Raw genomic sequence first — 26392 nt, forward strand, 5'->3', positions numbered from 1 at the left:
ATAATGTCTCTCTTAGTATAAGTTAGGAGATATAGGTCTACCTCGGACTAGTAGAATCCTATTTTGACTAACGTAGCGATATAGAGCTTGTTCTAGTCTCTAGCTACCTACTTTAGGCCGTAGAGACTCCGGAGTACCTTAAGGACCGTATTCGGTAGGGTTTCGACTCCTAGTAGGGGTTTTATATAGATATCCTCGGTAAGATAGCTTTAGGTAAACGCGTTATTAACGTCGACCTAGTATATCTCGAGATCTCGCTCGTAAACTACTACTATAAAGACCCTTAGGGTGTTATAGCGTACTATAGGTACGAATATCTCTTCGAAGTTAACGCCGAATTTCTATAAAAACCCTCTTATAATAAGTCTTGCCTTGAACTTTTCGATCGCTCCGCTAATAAGTCTCTTTACGTTAAAGACCTACTTAAAGGTAACTATATTCGCCCCCCTTAGAGCAATAGCCGTTTCCTAGGTATTATTACTTAAATACGAGAGTAGCTCGGTATCGATAGCGTCCTTCTATAAGTAGCCCTATTTAGGGTCCCCTACCGTAGCCTTATATATCTTCGGGATAGGTACTTCCTATTAGTAGGCGATACCGGGTCCGAATATAGTTAAGGCGTATTCTTAGACTTCGTCGAACAGTTCCTCTACCGTAGCTATAAATATACGTTCGTCGGTATTGGTAAGTCTATTCTTTACCTATAGTAGTTAGTAGAACAAAGCTATTATAGCTTTATAGTGCTTAGCCTTATAGTCCTAGTCCTAGCCGTAGTTATTATTAGGATCTCTAGTCCTTTTCCTTCGGACGATTAGTTCCGGTAGCTCCGGGGTTTCCTCGATCTTCTTATAGTCCGCGATATTATCTAGTCTACCGGGAAGTCAGATATAGAGCGGTCTTAAGACAGTTAGACCTTTGTCCTTAGCCGTAGCAGGTTCGGTCTCTACGTAGGGAGCGGGGATTAGCTAGGTCGGTTCTTCTATAGAGGACTCGGCTACTTTAGTAGTAGAAAGTTAGGGTATTTTATACCCTATCTCGCTTACGTTACTCTCGTCGGGCCTAGGTATTATACTACGCGAGGATCGTAAGATTGCTATCGGGGTATCCGCTAGTCGCTAAACTAGTAGTAGTCGCGAGACCGCCGGTAGTCAACCGACTAGCCTTCGTTTAGGTACCCTACTAGGTTAGTTCGTAAAGGAGATACCTAAGTCTAGATCTCCTCCCTTCTCGTTTTCGAACTAATCTACTTAGCTATACTACCTAATAGCTCGTATATCTAGCTCCTAGAACAACTATTACTTAGTCGATTAACCGTATCTAATGAAAACAGCTTCCTTATCCCGGTTTATTAACTTATACTATCGTAGCCCTTTTAGATATAATTTCGGTTCTACGTAAAGTACTACCCTATAACCCTATACTCTTAGGTAATCTACCGTCGGTACTTTGCTAATAAATACTTCTTCCGGCGAAAGTTAGACACCGTTAAATAACGGTCCGTTCGGTAGTAGGTTACGTATAACCGTCTATACCTCTAGCGCTTTAGGCTAGAATTCTACCGGCATCCCCGATTCCTCGAGCATTACGCGGATCGCGTTCTCTAATACCTAGATTGACCTTTCTACCACTCCGTTTTATATAGAGTTATAAGTATCCGTCGTATCGTATTAAACCCCTAATTCTTTCTCCTATTCTTTTAGAACTATTAGTAGCTTAGGTATATTATTACTCCGTACTACTCTTACGTAGCATTTCGATACTTTCTCTATAGTTAGCCGCTATTATTATAGTACTTACGGTACGTCGGATTTGTTCTTAAGCGGGATTACCTACTTCTTTCTTAAGAAGTTATCTACGATCTCTAGCTAGTATTTAAAACCTAGCCTAGATGTCGCCTTTTTGAAGGGTCCGTAGATATCGATAGATATAAGCGCAAGTCTTTCGTTCTTTCGTTCTACGATAGCGCCTTTAAACTTCCGTATATTCGCGATAGAGTATACCTTATAGTTATACTCGTCCGGGATAGGAATCGGGTCCTTCTTATTACTTACCCTATAGACGTTCCGGAGCAATCCTTTACCTAGGTATACGAATCTTCTATACTAAAGCTCCTACTAATCCTCGGTAGTTACCGTAGCTAGAGCTTCCTCGTATAATATCTCCGGGGGTCTGTTATCTACCTAGTTTAGGGAGTCGGATATTAAAGATACTACCGGTACCCCCCCTCGTAGTACTATTCGTACGATAGGCTTTCCGCTCTTATACTTAAGTATAAAGTTTAGAGGTTCGATATCGAATTACTTACTAAACTGCCTCTATAAAACTAGATTAACTCCGAGATTAGGAACAAACAAGACTTTCTCTAGCGTAATTTATTTCCCTATTAGTCCTTCTATAGTTACTATTCCTTTATAGAATATATCTAGGTACCCCCTACCGACTTTAATCACTTTCCTTCTCGTTGTTTCCTAAGCGATCTAAATAGAGACTTATTATAAGTTATATATAGATAGATAGATAGATATTTTATTAAGCTGTTATAGTGCCCTTTAGCCTATATAGCTATACTATCTTGTTTTTGTATATATAGAGGGGAAACCGTATTAGTGAAAACCCCTCCTCCTTCCCGCCTATCTTTTCCCCCTAGTTATCGTCTTAGATTTCCCTTATTAGGGGTACGCTAGTATTATAGGCCTGCCCTAATAACTACTCTATCTATAATCCCCCTAGCTTCCGCCTCTTGTCTATCTACTCCTCCGTCTCGCTAGCGAGGCTAAACTACTAGAGGTATCCCTACTATAGTATCTACCGAGAGATTCGGCGAATATTACCTTTGTCCCTAATAATTAACTTATAGTCTCTCCTTCCCGCTTAGTACCTCTAATTTCCCCTACCTCTTACCTACTACGGGCATCGTAGTAGTATATATTCTAGGTTTTACGATAGGTAGCTACACTAGTAGGCTAGGCTATAGATATCTAGTACGTGTCTCCGAAATAGGTAGGCCCTTGATCTAATATATTCGGACCTAATTTGGATCGCTATACTTGCTTCGGCCCTTGTTAGGTCCCTATATAGCTAGTAATTGTGTCTCTAGAAGGCTTAGAGTACTATCGGGCCTATTGTCTTAGGGGGCTTCCTTTTCTAGTCCTACTCCTATAGGTAGCTCGCTATCTATTCCGCTAGGCTTTAGGTCTTAGCCTTACTACCGCCGGCCTAGCGAGTCCTACGCTCCTCCTCTTTTCGTGCTAGCTATTCGGTGCTTGTCTATACGGCCGTAAAGGTAGTAAGGTCATCCTCTTTTTAGCTTGTCCTATGTCCGGCCCCTCTCCGGTAGCGGCTTTCTATCTTATTCTTTACCTCCTAGATCGTAGTTTATACTAGGTAATCTATCGTCTTTGCCGCGTATTAAATTCTTATTCCCCGGATATATTGGCCGATTAGTAGTGTTCCTGTCTCTATTTCTACCGTACTTATTAACGTTGTCTTATATACGCCTAGTACCCTACGTAGGTTACCTACCTATATCCTATTTAGAGGTTACTCTATCTGTTTCGAGATCGGCTTGCCTACGCCTCCTATTCCCTAAATCTATACCCCGTATAATATAGCTAGTCTAACGATCGCCTTATATATTACTCTTGCCTTATCGAATATTACTCCCTATATAGACGCCGTAAGCCTCTTTATCGAGGCTTTGTTAACTTACGCTCGACTCTAGGCTTTCTTAATCTATATATTCTAGCTTAGCTTCGGGTCGAGCTAGATCCCTAGTACTTATAGCTCCGCTAATAGCTTAGTCTTATAGCCTTAGATTCTTACCGCCGCCTTTATATTATAGTATGTTCTCGCTTTACTAAAGTATATAAGTTAGTACTCTTTAGGGGCGAACTGGGCACTATACTTCTTTACCTACTCCTCGTATTTCTTATACCTATCTTTAAGGAGGCGATAGTTCTCTTCTATCGAGTCTAACTAGGCTAGAATGTTTATGTCGTCTACGAATCCCGGTACTAAGGTTTACGGAGAGGTGAGTAGGGGGATTAGATTAGACATAAATATTAGAAACAGGATAGGGGAGAGAGTAGATCCCTAAGGTATCCTAGCCTCTACCTTTACCGGGTCGGACGTATAACTTCCTAGGACTAGGTACGTCGTCCGTTCCTAGAGAAAGGAGTAGACGAACTTCGTTACCTACTAGGGATGCCTTTCTACTATAGGATATATATTAGCCTTTAGTATAAGTCGTTATCGAAGGCTCCTACGATGTCGAGGGATAGTAAGGACGCCGCTCGGTTCCTACCGTAGTACTAGAGGGTCTGAATTTGCGCCGTAATTAGCTCTATTACTATTAGTGTCGATCGCTAGCTTCTTCCCCCTATCTATATTACTAGGAGTACGTAGTTGTCCTCGGCTAGCTACGTAAGTCTCTAGGCTACTATCTTTTCTAGGACCTTCCCTATCGTGTTTAGAAGTACGATTAGTCTATACGATTTGGGCTAAGTATAGTCCTCCTTCTATAGCTTACGTAGTACTACTATTATAGACTCTCTATACAGCTTCGGGTGATACCCTAGCCGTAGGTACGCGGTAAATAGGTTTATAAGGCTCGGCGCGATCTCTTCTCTATACTCTTTTAGTAGTATGTTTAGTATCCTATCTAGGCCTAGGGCTTTTCGTCCTTTTAGCTTACTTATAACTCCTATTACTATATTAGAGCTAACTGCCTAATCTATGTCTAGGGGTTCCGGGTATATACTCGGGTCGATGTCCGTAAGGTCTACCTCTACTTACGTCGAAAAGAAATAGTCGGCTAATACTTTTGCCTTATCCCGGGGCGTAGCCTAGGCAATCCCTTCGCGGTCTACGATTAGAGGGAAGTGAGGGGTTTATTGCTCTTTAGGTAGTCGTACCTATTTAGCAAGTCTCTATATCTATTCCGGGTTTTCTATAACGAGCCCGATCGTCGCTCTCTAGTCCTATAGCTTATTACGTCTTATCTATACCTTCTTCTCTTATGTCGCGCGATAGTATTACTCCTACGTCTCTTAGTAAGGAAGGAATCGTATTTAGTAAACTAGCTACGAGATAAGCTAATAAGTCTTAACCGCGCTTTCCTACTTATCTAGTACTACCGTATAGCTTCGTTTCGAGAGGTTAGCCCGGAGTAAAAGCTTCCCTCTACGCCCTCCCTCCCTATTTACTCCTTAAGCCAATATCTACCTCTATAGGCCTAAGCCCTTTAGTACTCTCTATTAACCGATATACGTATCCGTCCTCTCGGGCTATATAGATAGTATTAGCCGTCGCTACTAGTATATACTACGCCCTAGGTTTTGACGCCCTTCGCGTTACCGTAGCCTATCTCTAGAAAGCGGCCGTCTATACCTCGTAGGTTTGCTCGGGGTATATACTACGCCGGGTAGCGTACTCCTTACGTTTCTACCTACTAACTAATATAAAGTTCCTTATTACCCTACCCTCGATCCTCCCCGATTATAGAACTAATCTACTCGTATTATACGTCTTTTCCCCGTCCTAATAGCCGTCTTTTTCTTACTTAGGCTATCGTCTTTTCCTCGTCGTAGTCTACTATATTAGACTAGGTACGTTATATAGCGGAATAGGTAGTGCCTTAGGCAAAACCCTCGTTCCTATACTAGGTACTTAATAGGCCCTTATAGGCTTCGTCGCGTATCTACCTACCCTACGTATTACCCGCTAGTAAACACTAGATTATTTCGTAGTCCGCTCGACGCCGTCGTATAGTCCGCTTAGTTATTGTTCTATAGTCCGCTCGTCTACTATTCGTCGCTCGGCCCGCTCGGTTTACGGTCTCTAGAGGTAAAAATTCTATACTTATACTAGAGGTGTCCTATCGAGCGTATAGGCCACGGTTCCGCGCCCTTCTTATACGTAGAAAGAAGAGGGACTCGCTCCCGATACGAGTATACGCTCGTCGGATAGTTTTTATACCCGTTTTACTAGTAGTCCTCTATTTACCGCGGCTTCGCCTACGTTACGCGTCCGTCGCGCCTACGACGCTCTAGCGTAAGAATACTTAGCTCTCTCGTAGTAAGACGAGAGGTTCGTAGCCGACACTACGTATAGGTAATTCTCGTCGTCGACTATATAAGGAATATAAGATCTTAGCCCTATATATACTATTATACGCCTCGTACTTACTCTAGCTATTAGATATAGGTTGCTATTCGCCTTTAAGGAAGGTATACGGTACTTAGCTCTCGGGCTTAGTACGCTAGCGTATTACTTATATCGATAAAGTAGAGTTTCTACGCGCCTTCCGGGTAGCCTATAACGCTATATTTAGATAGGAGAACATCCTATCGAGCTTTAGAGGCGCTAGTTTAGTTCTATTTAATCTATAGGTAGTAATAGACAAGCTTAATATTAAGCTACGTACGCTAACCCCTATAGCTCCGGACTCTACCCCTTAGGAGTCGAAGACACTATAAACTATAAAAGAATTCGACTCTTAATTAATACTAGTAACGAACAAAATACGTACCCGGGCAGGTTTATCGCTAAACTCGTTATAGGAAGGGGTGTATTAGCTTGTGAAAGGGAGTAGAGAGATAGCGTATTAGATAGCTCTTATACGAAGCGAGATTAGTAAGCTACGTAAGTCTAACAAGGCCCTTATATAGCGGAAAGTACGAAAGCGTAAGTATATTTAGTCTAGAGGGTCTCTAACCTTCGATAAGGCGTCGTAATTAATACTTCTAGAGGATACTAGGAGGTAGGAAGTGAGTAGAGAGTCGCTAGATAGTATTCGGCTAGTACTAAGGCTACGAGGCTATAAGCAATATAGCGAGTCGGGGTATAACGTACGTACCTATTAAGTTGACTTGCTAGATAGCGAAGAATCTGAAGAGGAATTGTCCTCCTAGTAACGATTCTATAGGATGTCGTCGTATTAAGATACCGTCGTAATTAAAGTAGAAGTAGTATAGTTCTTAGTAAAAGTGGCCCGCTAGGTAGTGTGGCCCGCTCGGTAGTGAAGTACGTTATAATTAATCGCAAAGTAATGTATAACTAGTATGTTTCTACCTCCACCTTATCAATGTATATCTAAATAGAGTATAGCACCGGGCCTTGTCCGGCGCCGCTGTTGCTAGCGGGGAAAGAACAACTCGTTTCGCGTCCTGCATCAACCTCGCCTCTTTCACCCATCTTCATCAGCAGAGGTAGCAGGCCAGACCCGCTATAGCTCTTCATGTCATGCTCTGGCAGAAGGCCGCAAGTAGTATGTGTGGCAACAATCGCCTCGGAAACGACAAGGCGTCTGGCTATTGGAGGCAGTCAGAATTGATGGTCAGGCAATACTCTCGGTGCCGTACCAGCTCGAAGAGAGCTCTGCCAGTCTTGACTGTGCATCAAGGGTTGGACAGCCCTTCGGTGCTCGCGGCAAGCATCCAGATGTTCGGACGGCTCGTGATCAACCAAGACGCACCAATAGAACAAGCTCACTACTGGCCGATCCCATCACAGTCCTGGGACGTAGTCGGAGATTAGTCCCCAATGATGCCGTCGAGCACAGGCTCGAACCGATTATCCCCCGCTCAGGTCCAGCCATGCACCTTGTCGAACACGAGATCCCGGGTCCCCATGGGGAAGTGACCAGGAACGAAAGGCTATCTCAAGTAATTGAGATTCTCGATCTTGGGTCATAAGGTTGTAGTGTCAGTTTTTCCTTCGATGTGTCGGAGCTTGAACCACCACCATTCAACTCTCCGTACGCTCAACGACACAACTGTTGTCGGTCTGGCTGTCTTGTTGCATGCTACATATCTCTCCTCCACTGGACAACATTCAACGCTATCGACAAGATGGTGGCAGGAGCTGGCATAGCCATCGGAGCGGCTGCTGTTCGGCGCCAAGAATTGACTGGGAAGAGAGGAGTCGCATCGTTGATGCAAAATAAGAAGGCTTTCTTCATCGCCGTCTTTGCATCGTGAGCGTTGATGATCACGCAAAAGTATCCCAGTAGTGAAGACTGACGTGTAGGTAGCTTCGAACGTCTCCTGTATGGCTACCAGCAAGGCGTACTGGGGCAGGCTCTAGTCATGCCAGGCTTCGTGAGAATCTATTGACCACATTGACTCCGAAGAGAACTGAACGTGTTCACAGATCGCCGCCTTTCCTACAGTCCACAACTCCTCAGCAGCGACCGGCTGGGGAGGCGCATTGACGAGCGGGATACTCTGCGAAGTGTTCTCACGCAAGCACACTTTACTTTGGGGAGCAATGTGGATGACCCTCGGCAGCTATCTGGCTGCCGGTGCAGTCGTCAATTCACCTGCCTAACTCTTTGCCGGACGGTTCTTCACAGGCATCGGGGTCGGGACTCTCAGTGCCATTGGGTACGCTCTGTGATGCAACTCGGCGGTTGGTTGACGCTAACACATACAGACCGTTGTACAACGCGGAGCTTGCGCCACCTGAAGTTCGAGGATTCCTCGTCGCCCTACAGCAACTGACTACCACTGTCGGTATTTTCTTGGCGTACTGGATCGCATATGGTACATCGCACATCGACGGCGGCAGCTCACAATGGGCTTGGCGTATCCCACTTCTTGTCCAAGGCATCCCCGCGATCATCCTTGCTGTTGGCGTCTGGTTCTTGCGATTCAGTCCGCGGTTATTGATGAACAAGAGAAGAGAAGAGGAAGCTCTAAAAACATTGGCGAACCTTCGCGGGCTGCCGGATGATCACGAGCTCGTTCAAGTCGAGCTGCTCGAGAGCAAGGCAGAGGTCCTTTTCGAACGCAAGCCCTTCGCTAAGCAGTTTCCGGACGTCAAGATCGATAGCATCTTTCGCCGAGAGATCGCTCAGTACGTCACCATCTTCCGTAATAAGGACTCGTTCAAGCGTGTGGCGCTCGGCAGCTTGGTTATGTTCTTTCAACAGTGGTCCGGTATCGACTCCAATAAGTTGATACCACCTCTCGCCTCTCATCACAAGCTATCTACTGACCCCACAACCAGTCATTTATTATGCTCCCATCATCTTTCAGAATCTGGGTCTCACCAGTACAAGCACCAGTCTGCTGGCCACTGGCATCACAGGAGTCATCAATGTTGCCGTCACGATACCGGCGATCATGGTATTAGACCGATTCGGTCGCAAGACACTGGGCATATCCAGCAGTATCGGGATGTTCATCTGCCTACTGTCTGTCGGCATCATCGTTGCAGTAGGATCAACCGTTATCGAATTTGGCTTCTGAGGCTGACCTTGTACAGACATGCGGCCATGATTGGCCCAGCCATGTAGCAGCTGGCTGGGTTGCAGTCATCTTCGGTTGGCTGTACATCGTCAACATAGCATATGATTTGGGTCCAGTCTCGTGGACCTTGATAGCTGAGATCTTCCCACTGTCAATCAGAGCAAAGGGAACCTCAATCAGCGCCAGCAGTAATTAGATGAAGTAAGAACACCAGACTATTTTGGACTGCTCAAGACTGACTGAGGCTACAGCAACTTCGTCATCGCTTTCATCACTCCGCCAATGCTAGAAGGAATCGATTGGTTGGTAACATGTTAATGGCGCCTCTTTTGCATCTGGACTGACATAATGTAGGGGAACCTACATCTTCTTCTCTTTCTGGTGTCTGGCTGGCGCCGCTTTCTTGTGGTTCTTCAATCCAGAGAGTGAGTTCAGCTGACCTGAACACTCTTACTTTTGCAATGTGTCAAGCTGACCACTTATCTAGCTGTTGGGGAAGAAATGGATGCTGCTTTTGGAAGTCATAGCAGTCAGGAAGACATGGACGAGCTGTGCCGGATTCTGCAAGAGATAGGCCTCGTAGACCTTCTCACGCGCGACCATCAGGTACCATCCGACGAGAAGGACGGCACGACGTATACGGAGGTCAAGGTGGTTTAAGCAGCCACCACAGAGTTCAACGACGGCAAGACGAGCGGCTGAAACTTGTGCCGACATAGAAAGGAAGAATGCTCGATCTCGAAGTCGACCCTTTTGCAGCACCACACTGCGACTTCAATGACTCAGCCTGTTCTCGTTCCATTCAATTATCAACGGACATGGGAGCCGCCGAGTGCTTGGCTGAGCTCGTTGCAGTAAGCGCCGCGTGCGACTGATCAGTCGCTGCTCCGCGAACCGGAAGACTTTTAAGGACTTCTGATCAAGACGCTGCAAAGTCCTTGTGCCACGGCGAGAAAGACTCACAGCTCCGGTAACAGTATGCGGAGGACGCTTCAATATGGTATGCTATAGCTATCGGCACATACTGCCTCGCCCGCCAGAATATCCTCGCGCCTCCCACGGCGCTCGAGGGTCCACAGTTGTGTGTCCTGCCTAGCTGACCATCGCCCTTTTAACAGACTGCAAACTTGTTAGCTGAAGCTTCTACAAGTCCTGGAGGAAGATAACTTACTACCAATAACACCATTCACAGGTATATCAATGGAAGTCGTATAACTCGCAGCATCACTGAGCAAATACACATACGCACCCCCCAACTCTTCAACCTCCGCCAACCTCGGCATACCCCCATAATACTTCAACTGCTGCTCCCAATCCGGCTGCTGCGGAACCCAATATGTCATCGCAGTATTAACAAGACCAGGCGAAACAGAGTTGACACGAATATTGTACTGCGCCCACTCCATCGCAAGCGTGTGGGTCATGTTGCGCACACCAGCTTTGCTAGCACCGTATGGAGCCGAGGGAACGCGTTTATTCGGACGATAAGAAGCCATGGAAGCTGTGAAGACAATACTGCCTTTCACGCCTAGCTTAATGAAAGCTCGTGCCGCGACGCGGGCACAGTAGAAGGAGCCGAAGAGGTTGATGGAGAAGAGCTGATTCAGTTCCTCCTCCGTAAAGTCAAGAGCCGCCTTATGATTCGTTCGGCCGGCATTGACGACCATACCGCTGAGAGTTCCCGCTTGCTCGATGATTTGGTCGACGGCTTTGGTCGCGCTGGCTTCGCTGGTTACGTCCGCTTTGATGGCATGGAGCTTTCCTGGGTATTTCTTTTGAACTGCGAGGAAGTCCTCGCCGGCGTCGCCGATGTCGATTGAGAACACGTGTTCGGCACCGTTGCTGAGGCAGGAGTTTGCTATGCCGAGGCCGATACCCCTGTTGGCGCCGGTGATGGCGATGACTTTTCCGGCGAGCTGGATTTGTGTGACTGGCGTGGCGGTTGTGGTCGAAGTACTTGCAGATGGGGTTGATGTGTGAGGCACATTACCGTTGACAGCCTCCGATGTTCCATTGGCAGTCATCTTTGTGGTTTGTCCTTGCTGATGCGTCTGGCTTCTGATGCGATGGTCAGCGAGGAGTAGGTATGTGGCAGGTATTCGCAGAGTGCTTCATTTCAAACATCCTCTTCATGGGTGCCATGATGTACTTAAAGACTTCGGCCAGTGTTCAATCGCGACATGCACGACATGACAGGCATTGCTCGGATCGACAAGGTCCACCGCGGCATATGGGTTGGACGCTTGAAAGTGCCTCGAGGCGAGCTTTCTTTGCCCCCGGGACGAACCGATGGCTGGAGTGGATAATGAGCCGTCGTATCGAGACACGGCTTCTCATACCGACCGGGCACGCAGTATTCAGCCGAAGCGCGCTGGCGTGCATGTACGCACCTTAGGCAATCTAGTGAAGAAAGCTGAGTCATGCAATTCCTGCTCTCTGCTTACCTTGAGAGCGATCTTGAGGACAGTCAAAACATCGAACCAATCGAAAACGAAGCATCGCTATATTACTGAAGCTGCTCCGAGCGCACATGATTTCGAGCTTCGAAAGCGGAAGTCGTGGGATCCACTTGTCCCCATGGCGTGCGTATATAAATCCCAGTCCACTTCAACATGCATGTCTTTGCTCTTGACCATCAAGCAGTACAGCCACAAGTTCGACGGCCACAGGAAGGTCGTTATTGACCAGTGCGACACCTGTGACGATGTAAATTTTAAAGTCTTGGATGGGATGCGAGGATCTCTGAACAACAGAGCAGCGTAAGTCAACTGAAGAAGTTCTCATACCCCAGCGCCGCGCTAACGAGCAATAGTACATCATGCAGACCGTGCAGCATGCTCACTGTGTGTTCGCTTCTGCTCGCTCTCGAAGCACTTTCCCTTCATGCGAAAGGCCTGTCAACAGTTCGAATGTTGGTGGCAAGGACAAGCTCCGATCGGTTCAGCCTGTTGCTGATCTGCAACACAGACAGTACTGCAGAGCCTGTACCGCTTGGAGTTCAGAGTACGAATCGTAGAGAAGACGTCTTTGAGGACGAAAATGCGCTGAGATTGGTCGAAGCGTTCAAGCTGGACGCGCAAAGTCGGAAGCTGCCGATACGGCTGATGTTTCAGCAGAAACATCCTCCTCCCAACGTCACCTCATGCCTTGCAGAGCTCATCTGGTCTCGGAATAGTCGTTCAAGGCGACACACACAGCGCCTCGATGGTGGCCATTGTACTGGCGGATGATGTTCTTGCTTGCAAGTTCCCACAACCTGGCGTAGTGATCGCTACAGGCAGTGACCAGGTATGCAGAGTCGGCCGAGAAAGCGCAATCCCACACCCATCGCTGATGGCCATCAAGTTCGTTCTCGAGGGCGAAGGATCCTTCTTCGGTTCCAGGTCCTTCCCGTGTCTTGTCGTCCTCGTCCTTATCATCAGAAGGCATTGTGACGTTCTCGGTATCGACAGTCCAGATCCTGGCAGTGTGGTCTGCAGAGCACGTGGCAAGCTTTCGCACGTCGGGTGAGAGCAGCACTCGGGTGATGTAAGTTCCATGCGCCCTGAATTTGGTCACCGGCACAAGACTAGTCACATCTCTGACGGTGATGAGGCGCCAGACGAAGACTGCACCATTGACGCTCGAGCTGACCGCAGCACACAGGAGTGAGCCGTCTGTGGCCACTGTGACGGAGGCGACGCTCTTGTCTTCTTCAGGCACGAGTTGATGGCTGCATTTGTTCTCGCCGAGATCCCAGATGCGAACATTGCCGCCTCGATCGCAGGAGATGAGTTCGCCCTGGTTGGGGTGGATCACGACATCGTTGACAGGGACGCCATGCGAGTAATTTCGCTGGATATGGCCGCTGCGAGTATCCCAAATTTTGACAGTTCCTAAGACTTGAATTAGCGCCCGCGCTTCTGTCAGAAAATCACTACGACTTACCATCTTCAGAGCTCGTGACCATCCATTTTCCCTCGCAGTGAAAAGCGACTCCGGTGATATTACCAGTATGACCTTCAAAAGTGAGAACGGCTGCAGGATTCGTGGACTTGATGTCGTATAATTTGACTGTGTGATGTCCTGCAGCAGCCAGAAAGCGCTTATCGGGTGAGATGCATAGTCTGTTGACCTGCGAGTCTGGATGAGGAATTGTCCGCGAGCAGATTCCACTCAGAGCCTCCCAGAATCTGAAACGAGCACCCAGTCAGCACTCTGATTTAAATGTCCAGTAGTACTAATCAGTGGAAATCTATCCGCAGTGGGGATCTGGGGTTCGATGAGGACGAAGGCTGCCCGGTGCTGCAATTTTGGCATTGTGCGCTGACAAGAACATGGCAATTGCTTCGTAGTTCGCAATCTGACTTCATAGGGTCACAGCTGTGCTGAACAGGGGCCGATCCTGCATCGCTTCGTTGATTGTGATTCGTCGTAGGATTGTCGTAGTAGTCGCGATTCGAAGCCACTTTGCCACTACCGTTGGCCTGGCCACTCCTTCGATGGACCTTGAGGATTGATTTGAGGACTGATTCGAGGACTGATTCGAGGACTGATTTGAGGCCATGGCCCCTGATATACCCCTTTCCCTGACGTTCACTTACCTGATGGTGTGGTCGTACCCAGCTGTGATGTTGATCAGTGCCAATTATCGCAGAGGGTCGTGGCTACATACCAGTACACAATATCACGCTCATCTTGGGAGCATCTGCGATTTTCCCTTAAAGACAAGGAGAAGGTGTGGATCGAAGCAGGTGAAGAGGAGGTTGTCGCTGGTGAAGAGGTAGTTGGCGAAAGAAGGAAGTGGCGGCACTGGGCGGGAACACCGCGCTCGCGCCTCGAGCGACAAGTTGATGAACTAGTATCGCTATTCCAGACTTCTGCGATACTGACAGCGATACGCGGCAGTGGTGGACACGCGGACGCTGTCAATGTGGTTGATGTTGATGAAAGAGTGAGGGTTGTTGTTCGGGGATGCGGCCGACAAGGTTCATGACTAAGCCGCATTAGCGTCGCTCGCGCGTTACACCTTATTCCGACAGCATGAGGAAGGCGCGTACAGCGATGGCGATGCAAGCAGTGCCTCGAGATGGGAGGGTCCCGCTTGCGCGCGTTACCCATCTACTCGCTGTCGCTCACGAGCTGGCCACTGATGGCGTGTATTGGCTTGAAGAACGGATGAGACATGGCCGAGACATGGCTGAGCCTTCGCAAGCAACGCACCGGCCGGAAGCGGCGACTGAATGTTGACCACGACGAGAAGAATCGTGATCGAGCATCATTATATAGCTGATACTCATGACACACGTGCTACGGCTCACCTTCCGACTCCAGCTGCGACATGGTCGGCGTGCAACTCAAGCAATGCAGGCTTAACAATCGACGACATGCTCTGCCACGGAGGAGTGCATATGTTCAAGGCCCTGTCCAGCTGTCCTCACGGTACTTAGGGCGTCTGTTCGGGGGGAAGGAGAGCCATCGTCTCGATGTCCATCGAAGGATGCCTTACCGAGGATTCGGAAGATGGCACTGCCGATGAACAAGGATGGACGCACGCTCGATCATGCAGACAGAGCTGAAGCATCCAGTAGCTTCGGACCCTTCTTGCTCTGAGACATTGAGGGCTTGACCAGAAAGGCTGGCCAGTGTCCTGGGGCTCAGGACTTACGTCTCCATGATCCACGAACAACCACTTCCATGGTTTGTTTTCCGACTCGACGAATGCTCGCGCGGGAGATTGCAGATCAGACGAATGTTACAGCTTGGACCTGGGTTGATGGACAAGACCAGAGCTCGTATCGATTTCAAAAGCATCGCTCCTCTCTGATCACGGCCAGCCGGCGATGATAGCGAGCAACTACACCGCTAGATGCAGACCCACTGGTCAAGGCTCCCGTTCACGTTGCTGAACGCTGGAGAAGGTATCTCGAGAGAAAAAGTACTGGAAGGCAGAATTTTCGTTCCTTACCTATTCGAGCATTGGCCGGCTCACGGTGTTTGGGTCCATTGGCTGGTGTCCAGACTCGTTTGGCAAGCTCTGGATGTACTGGATGGCACACTGAGGATTGTATGCGGCCATAGGGGTCAGATTCTGGGCCGGTAATAGCAAGTGTCTGCTTCATCTTACCTCTGCAGTTGGCTGAAGACATGCCTGTTATGACGCAGTGGATGACCATCAACGATAGAGTGGCGAAGCTCTCCGATGGCATGCTGTGGTGCTGGTGCGGAGTGCCGGATGCCTCCTCTTTCAGACCACTGTCCAAGTGGAGTGGTGTTGGCCTACCGACCATCGTCTACCGCTGGCCGAGATGGTCCGGAAGTCTGAACGCGGACTTCCATGATCTCGCTGTCTTCACGACAGCTACACGATCGCAGATACTGTTTATTTGTCCATGTGGCCCTTTTGGCTTGGTGAAAGGGGGTGCCAAAGTTCTTCAGCTTGGCAGGCACCCCTTGCACGGCATGCAGTTTCAAGAGGTCGAGCAACAGTTCAAGAAGCCCTGTTCATCGGCCTAGGAGAGCGATATGTCCCTCCGACGACGCCTTGGGCGATTCATCAGTCGAAGGAAGAGATGGGCTGCCCACTTGTCCTTGAATCGGTGACAGCCTTGTCCTTGCGAAGTCCCTGCTCTACTCGCTGATGCGATGTTGCTTGCGGCGACCCCCGCTTGCTAAGGGTGGGAGCCTGAGTCTTGCCTCGTTGCCATCGAAGAGGTGTCCAGCCGGGATGTGCGAACATCGATTGCTCAGTATCATCGTTTGCGCCACCGGGCATGGGTGCTTGATATTGCCATGCGGCCTGATTTTTGGCCGCACGTGATATCCTTCTCCGCGTGGGCCTGCGGAATGTTCATCGTGGCGGAGAGGGAGCGAAAGTGCCTGACGATGCCATAGGGGCTCTGTGTCACATGCCGGACGTATCGCTTGCCCTTGAGACCGATGTAGAGTATGGCGCTCATCGTTTGGGTGCCGGACGACCTTTCGGATGGCGAAACGATGACTTGTAGAGCATCCGTCATGGCGGCAGTAGCGCGAGTCGTGCTTTGACGCAAGGCAACGGTATCGTAAGAGCAACGGCTTGTATTGCGACGGTTGTTGGTGTCTCGGAAGTGGCTGAGAGCTAAGCGCTGCTTGCATCTGGTAGGGGAGAGGATTTTCGAGTTGAAGTCGCGAAAATCTGCGATACGCCCATCGCCTCCGTCACTGGCGTCCAGAGCGCCTCTGGCAGGAGTTGCGCAGTCTTCTGGTCGTTGCCACTATGCAGAGGGAACTGGTTGTGTGATCAGGACATGGCTGCGACCGATGGTCGCATGGAGAAGGAAGGATGCACAAGCCCACCCTGATGCTCCTTGCCACGAAAACAAGTCCGTGCGGCGCCTTCCATGGCGGCTGGTCCTGCTGATGGTCCGCTGCTTGCCCACTGCACATGGAATGTAATGATCATACTGGAAAGTCAAGGTGGGTGCGCTGGTATTGTAACGATCAAGTACGGACGCATGTCAACCACTTGCAGCAGACCTCACTGCCCCCGCCACTACTACGCTAGCCCACGTGGACCTCTCCTCCTTGGCATACTGCGCACTGCCTCGTCGCAGACACTCGAAAAGGCCTCCGCTACGCACAGGCCGACTGTGACGTATGTGCTACATCTTGTGCAAGCTTGTCATCGCCGTCGCGAAGCTCCCTGTAGCGACTCGGTGTTTCAGCCCTCCGGCAGTCGCTCTGCTCCGACAGCCATTCCTGAGGCCGTTTGTGGCGCTATCGCCGTCGGTGTTGCTGGAGACTGTTCTAACAACACAGGGCTATCGTCTTATACCTTTATGATGCGTTTGCGGGCTGTATTGATGCCCTCGCCGTCGCCGGAGGCTGCACCTGAGCTCTTTCACTCAAGAAAGATTTGTCGTTGGACCCTGATAAACGCACTCTACGGTACTGGATCCCGTCCAGATCTCTGATATTTTCCCCCGAGACGCTCTACACAACGCAGTATCACGATTTGAGAGACACCACTGACATGCGCTTGTAGAGCTCGCTCGTCGCTATCTCCCCATCCAAGTTTCATGCAATGCAATCCAATGATGCGACCTGTAGGACCTCATCAACGACCGCAAAGCTTATTTCGTCTCCGAGATCTGGTGCACAGATCCAGAGTCTATGCACTGACCAAGTCCTTCCTTCAAGACAACATAGACAACGACATACTGCGCTTCATGCAACGCCATGCATATGCGCTTCTAGCCCTAGTCCATGGCTACCTCCCTGTGGTATGCATATCAAAATCACCTCAGGTTTGCGTTGTCTATGGCCTCGAGGGAGGAGGGTAAGCAAAAAACATGACCACCTTCAACTCACATTTTTTCTTCAGAATGACCCAGATAGACTCGTCCAATACAGCACAGCAGATATCAGCCATGAGAAAGGGAGCAGAATGCTGCTTCCCGTTATAATGTACCAGCGCGTCCTGCATTTCCTTTCCTTCTCCCACAATCACATCAAATCAGCCTCAAGCACAGTTATCGGAAGCACAGCTCTCCAATACCACTTGAAACTACCTTGAGCTATCACGCACTTGACGAGTACCTTGCACGACAACCCCTTCAAGGCTCTCAAGTACCAACCACCACACCCACCACACCCACCACCGCTGTCGAAGCTCTCCGAAAGGAAGCATCAAGTCAACCACAGCGCTTTCAACCACCTTTGATTAAAAGAGTCAAAGTAAGTTGTCACCCAGCTTTCCTGGTGCCACAGTAGCTTCGTCTAATACATATTCATAGATGTCTGCATCAGCACGCGACAAAAAGAAGCCAGCCAGGCCAGACAGCGCGCAACGCAAAGCATCCAAGCGTCAGCACGAGGACGCCTGGCGTAACGTTGCCTATACCATGCGCATCTTGTTCGCGCCCAAGGAGTCCGGCTACGAGCACGACATCCAGGGGCCGAACGGCCGCGTCATCAAGGCTGGCACACCATTTCGCCTGGCCGATCTGCAGCTACGGGGCACCAGAAACTGGGCACGACAATATGGCTACATTCCCGACTTCTCGCGTGGCGCCATCATCGACGGTCATGGCAATGCGTGGACCGTCGATCGCACCAGGAAGTATCTGGTGCCTGCACCGCCGGCACAAACACCACCGGCAGCTCAGCAGCAAGCTCAGCAGCAAGCTCAGCTGCCACCCCCGCCGCCACCTCAGCCAATGCAGTACCCGGCTGTACAGCAAGCGCAGCAGGACTACCAACCGCTGCCTGCTGTGCAGCAACCTCAGCAAGCCCTGTACATGCCGGCTACTGTACAGCAACCGCAGCCGTTCTACCAACCGCTGCCTGCTGTGCAGCAACCCCAGCAATTCCTGTACAAGCCGCCTACTGTACAGCAAGCCCAGCCAGTCCAGACCATGCCGCTTGCTGTACAGCAACCACAACAGCAGCAGTATGAGTCGGACTCTGCAACACCAGAGGCATCTGATGAGGTTTTGCATGGTTCCTTCGAAGAGGCGATGTGGGAGAAGGACTTCGACTTCATCGCCTACCTCGGCATCGACGACATCGCGGCGATGGACCCGGCAGCAATGCCGATCCCCGACCTAGGGTTGTTGTCCCCGCAGGGACATGATGAGTTCACGGAGCAGAGCGCGCAGTTCTCTGCCGACTTGTAGGCCTCGCTGGCGGCTTTGCATATTTATATGCATTGACGTATGCAGTCCCAGTGTTCTCACCATGATACCCACAGGGACGGCGTCACCAGCTTGCTTGCTTGCGTGCTTCAGACTGACTCGGAGGGAAAGGGAAATTGATGGAGGAGTTTATGGGAGTTTTTGTTTTTTTGGTGCTGTCCGCTTGCTTTACTGCATACCGGTTTCTTGGCTTTGTTCATGTTTAGACTGTTCAAATACAAGTAGTAATGTTGCTTTCCAATCTGTTGTGTCGCCCTCTCTGTCTATTCTACTGTGATGTGTTGTGCTGTGCTATGCTGTGATGTTGCTTCTGCCTTTCGTACCTGGACGTGGCTTCGCGAACGAGCACGAACGCCACGCGATCATGTTGGGTGCGACTGCTCCGCTTTGACTTCGCATCCTTCCTTCCCTTTCACTCCATACACAGCGCATACATTCCACATCCTATCCATATTTGAAAAACCAACGTCTCAACTCGTAGAATACCACGCAGCGCTTCGAGGCCGAAAAACCACGATGCTCCTCCATGGAGCAATACCATCCGGCCGCCTCCATCGTGCGCTGAGGACAATAGCCGAAAACGAGTTTGACGCACAGTGCGTTGCCAAGCATCACAATTCTGACTCGCGCACACCAATAACACAAGGTCGATACCACCAAGGACACGCATCGTACTGGCTAGGTGTTTGCTGGTCAAAAGTCTGATTTTGCGCGCGGTGCATCGCCATCGTCTACAGGCCTGGTGCCCAGCATGGCAGCCATAACATCACCGGAGATACAGGCAGTCATACGGAACGTGAACGCAAAAGCACTCGCGCTCGGATACGACATCATGGCAGACAGCAACAAGCCCGACCTCAGCGAAGCGATAGTCGACTACATCAACGTCACCATCGTTGATGTCGCTGGCAGACCTTCTCCTGCATCCCCGACCTTCACCAGTACAAGCCTCGTGCATTTCTTTCGAAGAATATCAGAAATTTACTTTGTGCGCTTTGCATCACTCGCTACCACTTCAATATTATCCTCTGACCTGCCGATCCGTCACTGGCATCTACTAGAGAAGCCCATGGACATGCAGTGCCCGCCTGGTGCATTGCCTCAGATTGACGGTTTTTGCCAATCAAGCTTCGCTGTGCGGTTGAAGCGTCTAGAAGGGCAAGGCCAGTTCTTTGCATGAAGCGCTCAACGATACCACAACAACATCAAAGCCTGACCTGCTGGAGCGTGATTACGGCGATCAATCCTATATCATGATACTATAGCACCATGTCCAATCGTGTCCGTGGAATGCACTCGTCGTACCGATCGGTGGCAGCCGAACCAACCTCGAGAGCCTTGCAAGGCTTCCCAAGATGAATGTTGTACTGCATGGAATCAGCCTGCTGACTTCGTGTTTTGTATACGTCCTGTGATAGTGTACCAATACTACAATCTGGCCTGCTGAGCTGCTCACAAGTACCACATGTTGGCTCACCACAGTGAAGCATACTTGAAGTATCATCTACACCAAGAGAGTCGAGTTGCCGCGCGCAACACATCTTCCGATACTGCCACAAAGCCACTATCTGACCATTTGGCCAGCTTATGGACCTAACAGGCCCCGTCGTCAATACTGAGCAGTCTCTCTTCTTCTTCTCGTGGGCTCGACATACCACAAGAGTCAAATCAACACTCCCAGGATCTGGCAAGGCTGCATCAAGCCTGGTGCCACAAAGGCTGGGCTGGGAAACCGAGTCTCGGATTGTATGAGGAGCGCACGCTCCCACACCTCCTGTATCTCGACTAGGCCGGCAAGTTATTACTATCCGGCTTGCAATCTATCATCAAAGAGGTCATCTACTGGTCAGATAAGGCTTAAAATCATTCGGAAGATGACTGAAAGCCGCCGTGTTCATGATCGGATGGCATACAGACGGCCCGGAAGATTTGGACACGATGTTCTGGACAGGTCGTGTCGATGGTGAGCGACTTCAGAGCATCAGGGATGCACGTAGCATACTGGTAGCACACTGGCAGAGGGGCCGATCACGATTCTAGCAGTGCAACCGTGAAGCTTCACGCGTGGTACGGCACTGCATTGATGATAGCTCTCGATCGAGTGTGCGATGCCCTCAAGTTGGATCTGGAGGATGCTATGCAATGCAACCACCTGCGGGCAGCACGATGCAAAGCTGCACATACAGGATTTGAGGTACATCATTTCATCGAGATAGCAAAGATCCCGCTCAGGGCCGCCAGCACTGATCACTCCACCTGCTTGCAGGAGCAACATGGGAGATGTCCGAGGACCCGCGGATCTGCCTCGCTGGCCCATCATGAGAAATCAACGTCTAGACTTCTGGGTCGTTTCCTGCCGCCGCATGACCGTTGTCTGAGCAGTGTATTGGTTGCGAGTCCGGGAGCACAGCCAGGGAATCTGGCAAGGAGTGGGTACAGTCGACCTCGCATTGTCCGATGCATGTTCTTGTCGCACATGTGTCGTTGGAGAGCCATTGAAGCTTCCAAGCGAATCGACAAAACCGACTTTCCCTGTAGGCTTGATGCTAAGACTCTTGAACTTCTTAGGGCGAAGACTTCGGGCCTCAGTCAACGGTTGTTCGGGATGCCGACACTTCGCTGCAAGTCACATCCGAAATGCTGCCGAGCTACGTCAGGGTGTTGCACGCAGCACGTAAGTCTTGCTCCATCGCGTGTACATGTACTTTACAACAAGCAATGATGACCGCTCACAAGTCCCTGTATGATGCAGTTCGCACGCCGAATCACCACAAGAACCACCAGCCTGCGATTTCAGCGGGCTGTGACATCAGAACGGAAACGATCCACATCGACACTTCTGTTGCCACACACAACTTCGTCAACACCAGTCCGTACTTACCGCAACAGCATCCCTCAATCTACGTCGCACCGGATTCATAGCACATCCACCACTCCCATCAATACACACACCACCTCCACAAAGCCCATCATGCCCTCAAAGAAAGTCCTGATAGTCCTAAGCGATGCCGAATCCTTCCCCATGGAAAAAGACCCGCGGCCAAGACGCCGGCCAAACAGTCCAGCAACCCTCCGGCTACTTCCTCATGGAACTCGTCAAACCCCTCGACCGCCTCCTCAACGCCGGCTACGAAGTAACTTTCGCCTCCCCAGAAGGTAAAGAACCCAAGCCAGACCCCAACTCCAAGTCCCTCCTCGCCTTCGCCGGCAACTTCTACGAGCGTCAGCGTGAGAACGAAGTCGTCGAACGCATGAAGAAGGAGAATGGGTTCTCCCGGCCCAAGAAGTTTAGTGAGATTACCGACGAGGGACTCGATAGCTTCTCTGGAATCCTTTTACCGGGCGGCCACGCACCACTGAAAGACCTCGGCGACAACCCAGCACTTGGCAAGATCCTCTGGCACTTCCATGAGCGGCAGAAGCCCACTGCTGCGATCTGTCATGGACCGTATGCTTTCTTATCGACTTCGAGGGCGGGAAGTGGAGGTTTTGCGTACAAGGGGGATAAGCTTACGAGCTGGTCGGATCAAGAGGAGAAGGTCATGGAGACGGCATTTGGCGGGAACATTCCCAAGGTGGAGAGCCAGCTGAGGGAAGCTGGTGCTGAGATGATTGAAGGACTTGGGGAGAAGGTTGGCAGCATTACGGTGGATCGGGAGGTGGTCAGTGGTGGGAACCCGATGGCTGCGGCGGCGCTAGGTGATAAGTTCGTGGAGATGTTGGGGCGGCAGGAGGTTAAGGCATATTAGATATCGAGATGCGAGAGAAGTGCTCTAACGCCGTTGGTGGTGTTGCTACTCGATGATTTGGTGCATGGCAATCATGATGGATGTAGAGAGGACAAGTCGGCAGCGTATTGTATCGTAGGAAGGTGGAAGTAGTCTGGTGCTGTGGCGGTGCACCTAGCCCTCGTCCGTGACAGAAGCTTGTACCTGAAGACAAGCAGGCATATCCCACACGATCATCTGCAATGCTGGTCAGTATGAGATGAGATGTCAGATGATGCCCCGTATAAGAAAGGCTTCGGCCTTGACGATGGTGACCTGCTAGAGTTGGATCTAACAGCAGGTTGAGTGGTTGAGATTGTGGTCTAAGGCAGCAGCTTTGGAGTAGTGTCGCATGTCGTAGCTGGACACAAGGCCTGGCCTCGCGATTGATATCCATGCCAACTGAGACCTCTACCTTGTTATCTCGTGCAGTGCATGATCGCAGGCAGCGATTCTCCGCACACTCTCCAGTACCAAGCATAGGCAAGTTGTTTCTGCACGGCTTCTGCAAAGCTGTGCATACAGTAGTAAAGCGTGGTTCATCATTACAACATGTCTCTCAACAACAGCACACGAGCGTTGTCCTCCCACTGGCAACACGCCTCAAGATCAGCGCCTCACTCCACAAGGAGGAAAATTCGTTGGGCGACCGGGTCCCGGCCCGCTGCAGCAGCATGAACGCGGCCTGTTCGGTAGCTGTGCTGTATGTTTCGTCTTCTAGCAGCTGCAGCATAACGAGGATGAGAAGGAAGGTATCATGATCAGGCGCAGCATACATGTATTCTGATGCTGTGCGAGAAACTTCGAGATTGGAAGGAGAAGACGTTGGTAATCCTCGCCCTTGCCGTGGTTACCGGACCGTTGATCTGGGCCCCTGGAGCTTCCATGCGCCCCCTGCCACGTGTGGCTTGAGCCAACGTTTCGGGATTGCCAGTAGAGAAGTCGATGGCCTTATGGAAGAGAAGTACTAAGAGCAATGACCCGGTGAATGGACAAGCACAACAGCCATATCACACTATAGCAGACACAGCATGTGATATGTGCTGCGGAGAGTGGGAGCAGAGCTCGTATTCGACGATTTGGTTGTCGTCAAGCGCTGGTGCTTGTGATCCACAGAACGTGGCGCTCTTCCCGTTTGGGGCCTCGCTTGTGCACGCTTGAAGTATAATTAGCCCACTGAAACCTTGCTGACGACCTTTTCGTCGTTGCAAGTCGCGCGCCTGTTTCCTTGACTGCTGTCTCTTCGTAACCACTTCTTGTGCACACTTTCTTCTTGCTTCCAGCCTCTATTCACCGACCCAATACTTTACCATTCGCTTTGTCATTCGTTGCAAACCCTTACAAGCAGAATTATCTCAGCAGAAGCCCTCTTCACTATCGTTTGCCCCTTCGAGCAGTACAGAAGGACTTGTAATTAGCCTTGCGCCCAATTACGATCAGCAACGATCTCCTTCACTACGATCGGCTGAGGGCGCCACCACATGTCAACAAGCTCCCACTACTACCCGTCCATAGAGGTACAAGCAAAGATGCTCGCTCTCGTCAGTCTGGGGTTTGCACAAGTTCGTGCTGAAGACATCCCCGCTGGCATTATACCGCAGAAGAGACAGATTTTTGGTACAGGAGTGACATCAAGCACTAGCATGGCCACTTCCGAATCCGCCACGCCTACGAGCGAAACGCAAGAGACCACGCCCACATCTGCCTCGCCGACCTCAGAGCCAACGCAAGAAACATCGGCATCACCGACAAGCGATGACGCCGCACAAACCACGTCCACATCAGCCGAAGAGACTTCACAAGCTCCTACATCTACCGTGCCCACAACCATCGACGTGACGACCACAGACTCGGCAGGCTCGGCGGTGACAACTAGGATAGCAACATCAACGGCTGTGGGGCCTACAGCAAATGGCGTCTCGACGCGAACAGGCTCTGCAAGCAACGAGGTCGTAGTTGGATCATCAACCATCAACCGCTCCACGCTCTCCAGCGCGACAGTCGTCACCAACGCCCTCGTTGCCTCCGAGACGATTCCCTCAACCTACACATCCTACTGGACGACCGATGGCGTAGCAATGACCTCGCTCATCACGACCCAACGAGTCGTAGTCTCAACGACTGGCTTCGCAACCGCGACCATCGAACCATCTCTCCAAGGCGGCAACGGCAATGGTTCTGGTGGCGGTCTCAGCAGCTCGAAGAAAGCTATCATTGGTGGAGTCGTTGGTGGTGTCGGAGGCGCTATCTTCGTCGGTGCTCTGGCGATCTTTGCCTGGCGACTATGGCGTAAGAAGAAGGGGCAACAGATCCCACAGGACGAGATGATGGACTCGCAGGATGGCAGTGTCAGGAAAGAGTCGAGGGCGTCAGGTGGTCTGAACAATTACACCTACGGTGGCAACGTCAACACTGCGAGCAACTTTTGAGGTTGACGCATGTCGAAGAGTCCCCGTGGCTTAGACCTGGGCTATGGTGCCAAAGAGGTTTTTGACTCCACAAGATTCGAACGCCAACTCGAGCGACCTGTATGTCAGGAACTGGCGCCTTGCACGCCGAATGCCACTGTTGCCCAACCTCTGCACACACCAGCCGCCAAGCCAGAAGGACGATGACGGAGCCCAGCTTCACCGAGAGGATACTGGCATTCGATCACGGACCATGCAATGGCGGCGGACCATCATTTGATTTTACTTCCTGCGATTCAGCGTACTATAGAACTCCCATGGAACTTGGGAGGAATTGTCACGACGACTGAATGAAAGCATCATATAACCATAGCATTAGTACTATTGAGACGAGAGAAAATTGTATAGAGGAGAACATGGTAATGGAATGCACACCGAAGCCTCGGCACATCTTCTGGCAACTTGATCCTGGTATCTTCTGGCCACTCTCTGGCGCTTTCTCGAGCTTTACTTTCACAATTCAGTGTACCAGCACGACGCCTCGATCACCTTATTCCCAAAGCTCTGGGCAGTCCTTGATCTACCGACGCATAAAGCAATAGAAGGAGTTACCCTCTCTCGCGTCCTGCTGCCAGCCTGCCGGTTTTCCGATTGCTTTAGCTCCCAGCTCATTGAGCATCTCGCGGGTGAGACCGAACAGACATTTGAGAGCCTGATAAAGTGACGGCGAGTCTGGGCCTCTGAAAATGCGATACTTCATGCCATCGCCCTTGGGGCCCCGAGGGTATGTGTAGGAGACTTCGCCAAAGATCGTAGTGCCGGTGCCCCTGATGGTGAGGTAGAACGTTGGTTCTGGCATGCGCGATGGTGTGTCCTGCGTCAGCGCAGGCCAGAGAACCTGGACGTTGGCTGTAGTGTACCATTAGTACCGATTGAGGTACGCAGTTTGACAAGTGGCCTACCCAAGATCTGCTCGCGCATGCCCGAGATGTCGAGCTTATCCTCCGCCTTGTCTTGTGGCGAGGTAAGTTGCTCAAAAAGCTTGGTGATGGATTGGTTGATCGTGGCGAAACCGCTCTCCAGGGTGGTCTTGATGTCGCCCATGGTGCCGCCGACAGTGGTGCTGAGCTGAGCGCTGATACCAGATAAGTCGAAGGTGATGGCGGTTGGGTTGAGCGCCGCCATGCTGTTCAGAATGCTACGGTATTGTCAGCTATGGATGTGATGTGATGCAAGGGAAGGTTCTGCACCTGTCGAAGTCTCGACAGACGCAGCGTGCACAAGCCAAGTGGGTCTGCCTCAGAGCCGAC

General features: G+C 50.5%; 10 protein-coding genes across 10 annotated transcripts; 7 read left to right on the top strand and 3 right to left on the bottom strand.

Annotated features, from left to right (window-relative positions):
* Window positions 1-7850: 7850 nt before the first annotated feature.
* CLAFUR5_13486 (uncharacterized protein) lies at window positions 7851-8114 on the top strand (the record flags this gene model as incomplete). The annotated part of the gene is made up of 2 exons (XM_047912634.1): window positions 7851-7975; window positions 8033-8114. 2 exons carry the CDS (start codon window positions 7851-7853, stop codon window positions 8112-8114), a joined length of 207 nt encoding a protein of 68 aa, XP_047768712.1.
* Window positions 8115-8668: 554 nt separating this feature from the next.
* Window positions 8669-9251, top strand: CLAFUR5_13487 (putative quinate permease; the record flags this gene model as incomplete). The annotated part of the gene is made up of 2 exons (XM_047912635.1): window positions 8669-8939; window positions 9010-9251. 2 exons carry the CDS (start codon window positions 8669-8671, stop codon window positions 9249-9251), a joined length of 513 nt encoding a protein of 170 aa, XP_047768713.1.
* Window positions 9252-9447: 196 nt separating this feature from the next.
* Window positions 9448-9911, top strand: CLAFUR5_13488 (uncharacterized protein; the record flags this gene model as incomplete). The annotated part of the gene is made up of 4 exons (XM_047912636.1): window positions 9448-9452; window positions 9503-9553; window positions 9606-9676; window positions 9739-9911. The coding sequence occupies 4 exons, from the start codon at window positions 9448-9450 to the stop codon at window positions 9909-9911; spliced, it is 300 nt and encodes a 99-aa protein (XP_047768707.1).
* A 451-nt stretch (window positions 9912-10362) lies between these two features.
* On the bottom strand, window positions 10363-11275 carry CLAFUR5_13489 (NADP-dependent mannitol dehydrogenase; the record flags this gene model as incomplete). Its single annotated transcript, XM_047912637.1, has 2 exons — window positions 10363-10370; window positions 10423-11275. 2 exons carry the CDS (start codon window positions 11273-11275, stop codon window positions 10363-10365), a joined length of 861 nt encoding a protein of 286 aa, XP_047768708.1.
* A 1132-nt stretch (window positions 11276-12407) lies between these two features.
* CLAFUR5_13490 (Target of rapamycin complex subunit LST8) lies at window positions 12408-13927 on the bottom strand (the record flags this gene model as incomplete). The annotated part of the gene is made up of 4 exons (XM_047912638.1): window positions 12408-13126; window positions 13179-13423; window positions 13835-13856; window positions 13906-13927. The coding sequence occupies 4 exons, from the start codon at window positions 13925-13927 to the stop codon at window positions 12408-12410; spliced, it is 1008 nt and encodes a 335-aa protein (XP_047769069.1).
* Window positions 13928-17440: 3513 nt separating this feature from the next.
* Window positions 17441-18889, top strand: CLAFUR5_13491 (uncharacterized protein; the record flags this gene model as incomplete). Its single annotated transcript, XM_047912639.1, has 3 exons — window positions 17441-17550; window positions 17732-17948; window positions 18008-18889. The coding sequence occupies 3 exons, from the start codon at window positions 17441-17443 to the stop codon at window positions 18887-18889; spliced, it is 1209 nt and encodes a 402-aa protein (XP_047769068.1).
* A 769-nt stretch (window positions 18890-19658) lies between these two features.
* On the top strand, window positions 19659-20087 carry CLAFUR5_13492 (uncharacterized protein; the record flags this gene model as incomplete). Its single annotated transcript, XM_047912640.1, has 1 exon — window positions 19659-20087. One exon carries the CDS (start codon window positions 19659-19661, stop codon window positions 20085-20087), a length of 429 nt encoding a protein of 142 aa, XP_047768841.1.
* Window positions 20088-21912: 1825 nt separating this feature from the next.
* On the top strand, window positions 21913-22656 carry CLAFUR5_13493 (Glutathione-independent glyoxalase; the record flags this gene model as incomplete). The annotated part of the gene is made up of 1 exon (XM_047912641.1): window positions 21913-22656. The coding sequence occupies one exon, from the start codon at window positions 21913-21915 to the stop codon at window positions 22654-22656; it is 744 nt and encodes a 247-aa protein (XP_047768840.1).
* Window positions 22657-24155: 1499 nt separating this feature from the next.
* Window positions 24156-25103, top strand: CLAFUR5_13494 (uncharacterized protein; the record flags this gene model as incomplete). The annotated part of the gene is made up of 1 exon (XM_047912642.1): window positions 24156-25103. The coding sequence occupies one exon, from the start codon at window positions 24156-24158 to the stop codon at window positions 25101-25103; it is 948 nt and encodes a 315-aa protein (XP_047769071.1).
* Window positions 25104-25662: 559 nt separating this feature from the next.
* CLAFUR5_20354 (uncharacterized protein) lies at window positions 25663-26267 on the bottom strand (the record flags this gene model as incomplete). Its single annotated transcript, XM_059463190.1, has 2 exons — window positions 25663-25991; window positions 26045-26267. The coding sequence occupies 2 exons, from the start codon at window positions 26265-26267 to the stop codon at window positions 25663-25665; spliced, it is 552 nt and encodes a 183-aa protein (XP_059319165.1).
* Window positions 26268-26392: the final 125 nt, after the last annotated feature.

This window comes from Fulvia fulva, chromosome 12 (genome assembly GCF_020509005.1).
Source record: "Fulvia fulva chromosome 12, complete sequence".
Taxonomy (NCBI): domain Eukaryota; kingdom Fungi; phylum Ascomycota; class Dothideomycetes; order Mycosphaerellales; family Mycosphaerellaceae; genus Fulvia; species Fulvia fulva.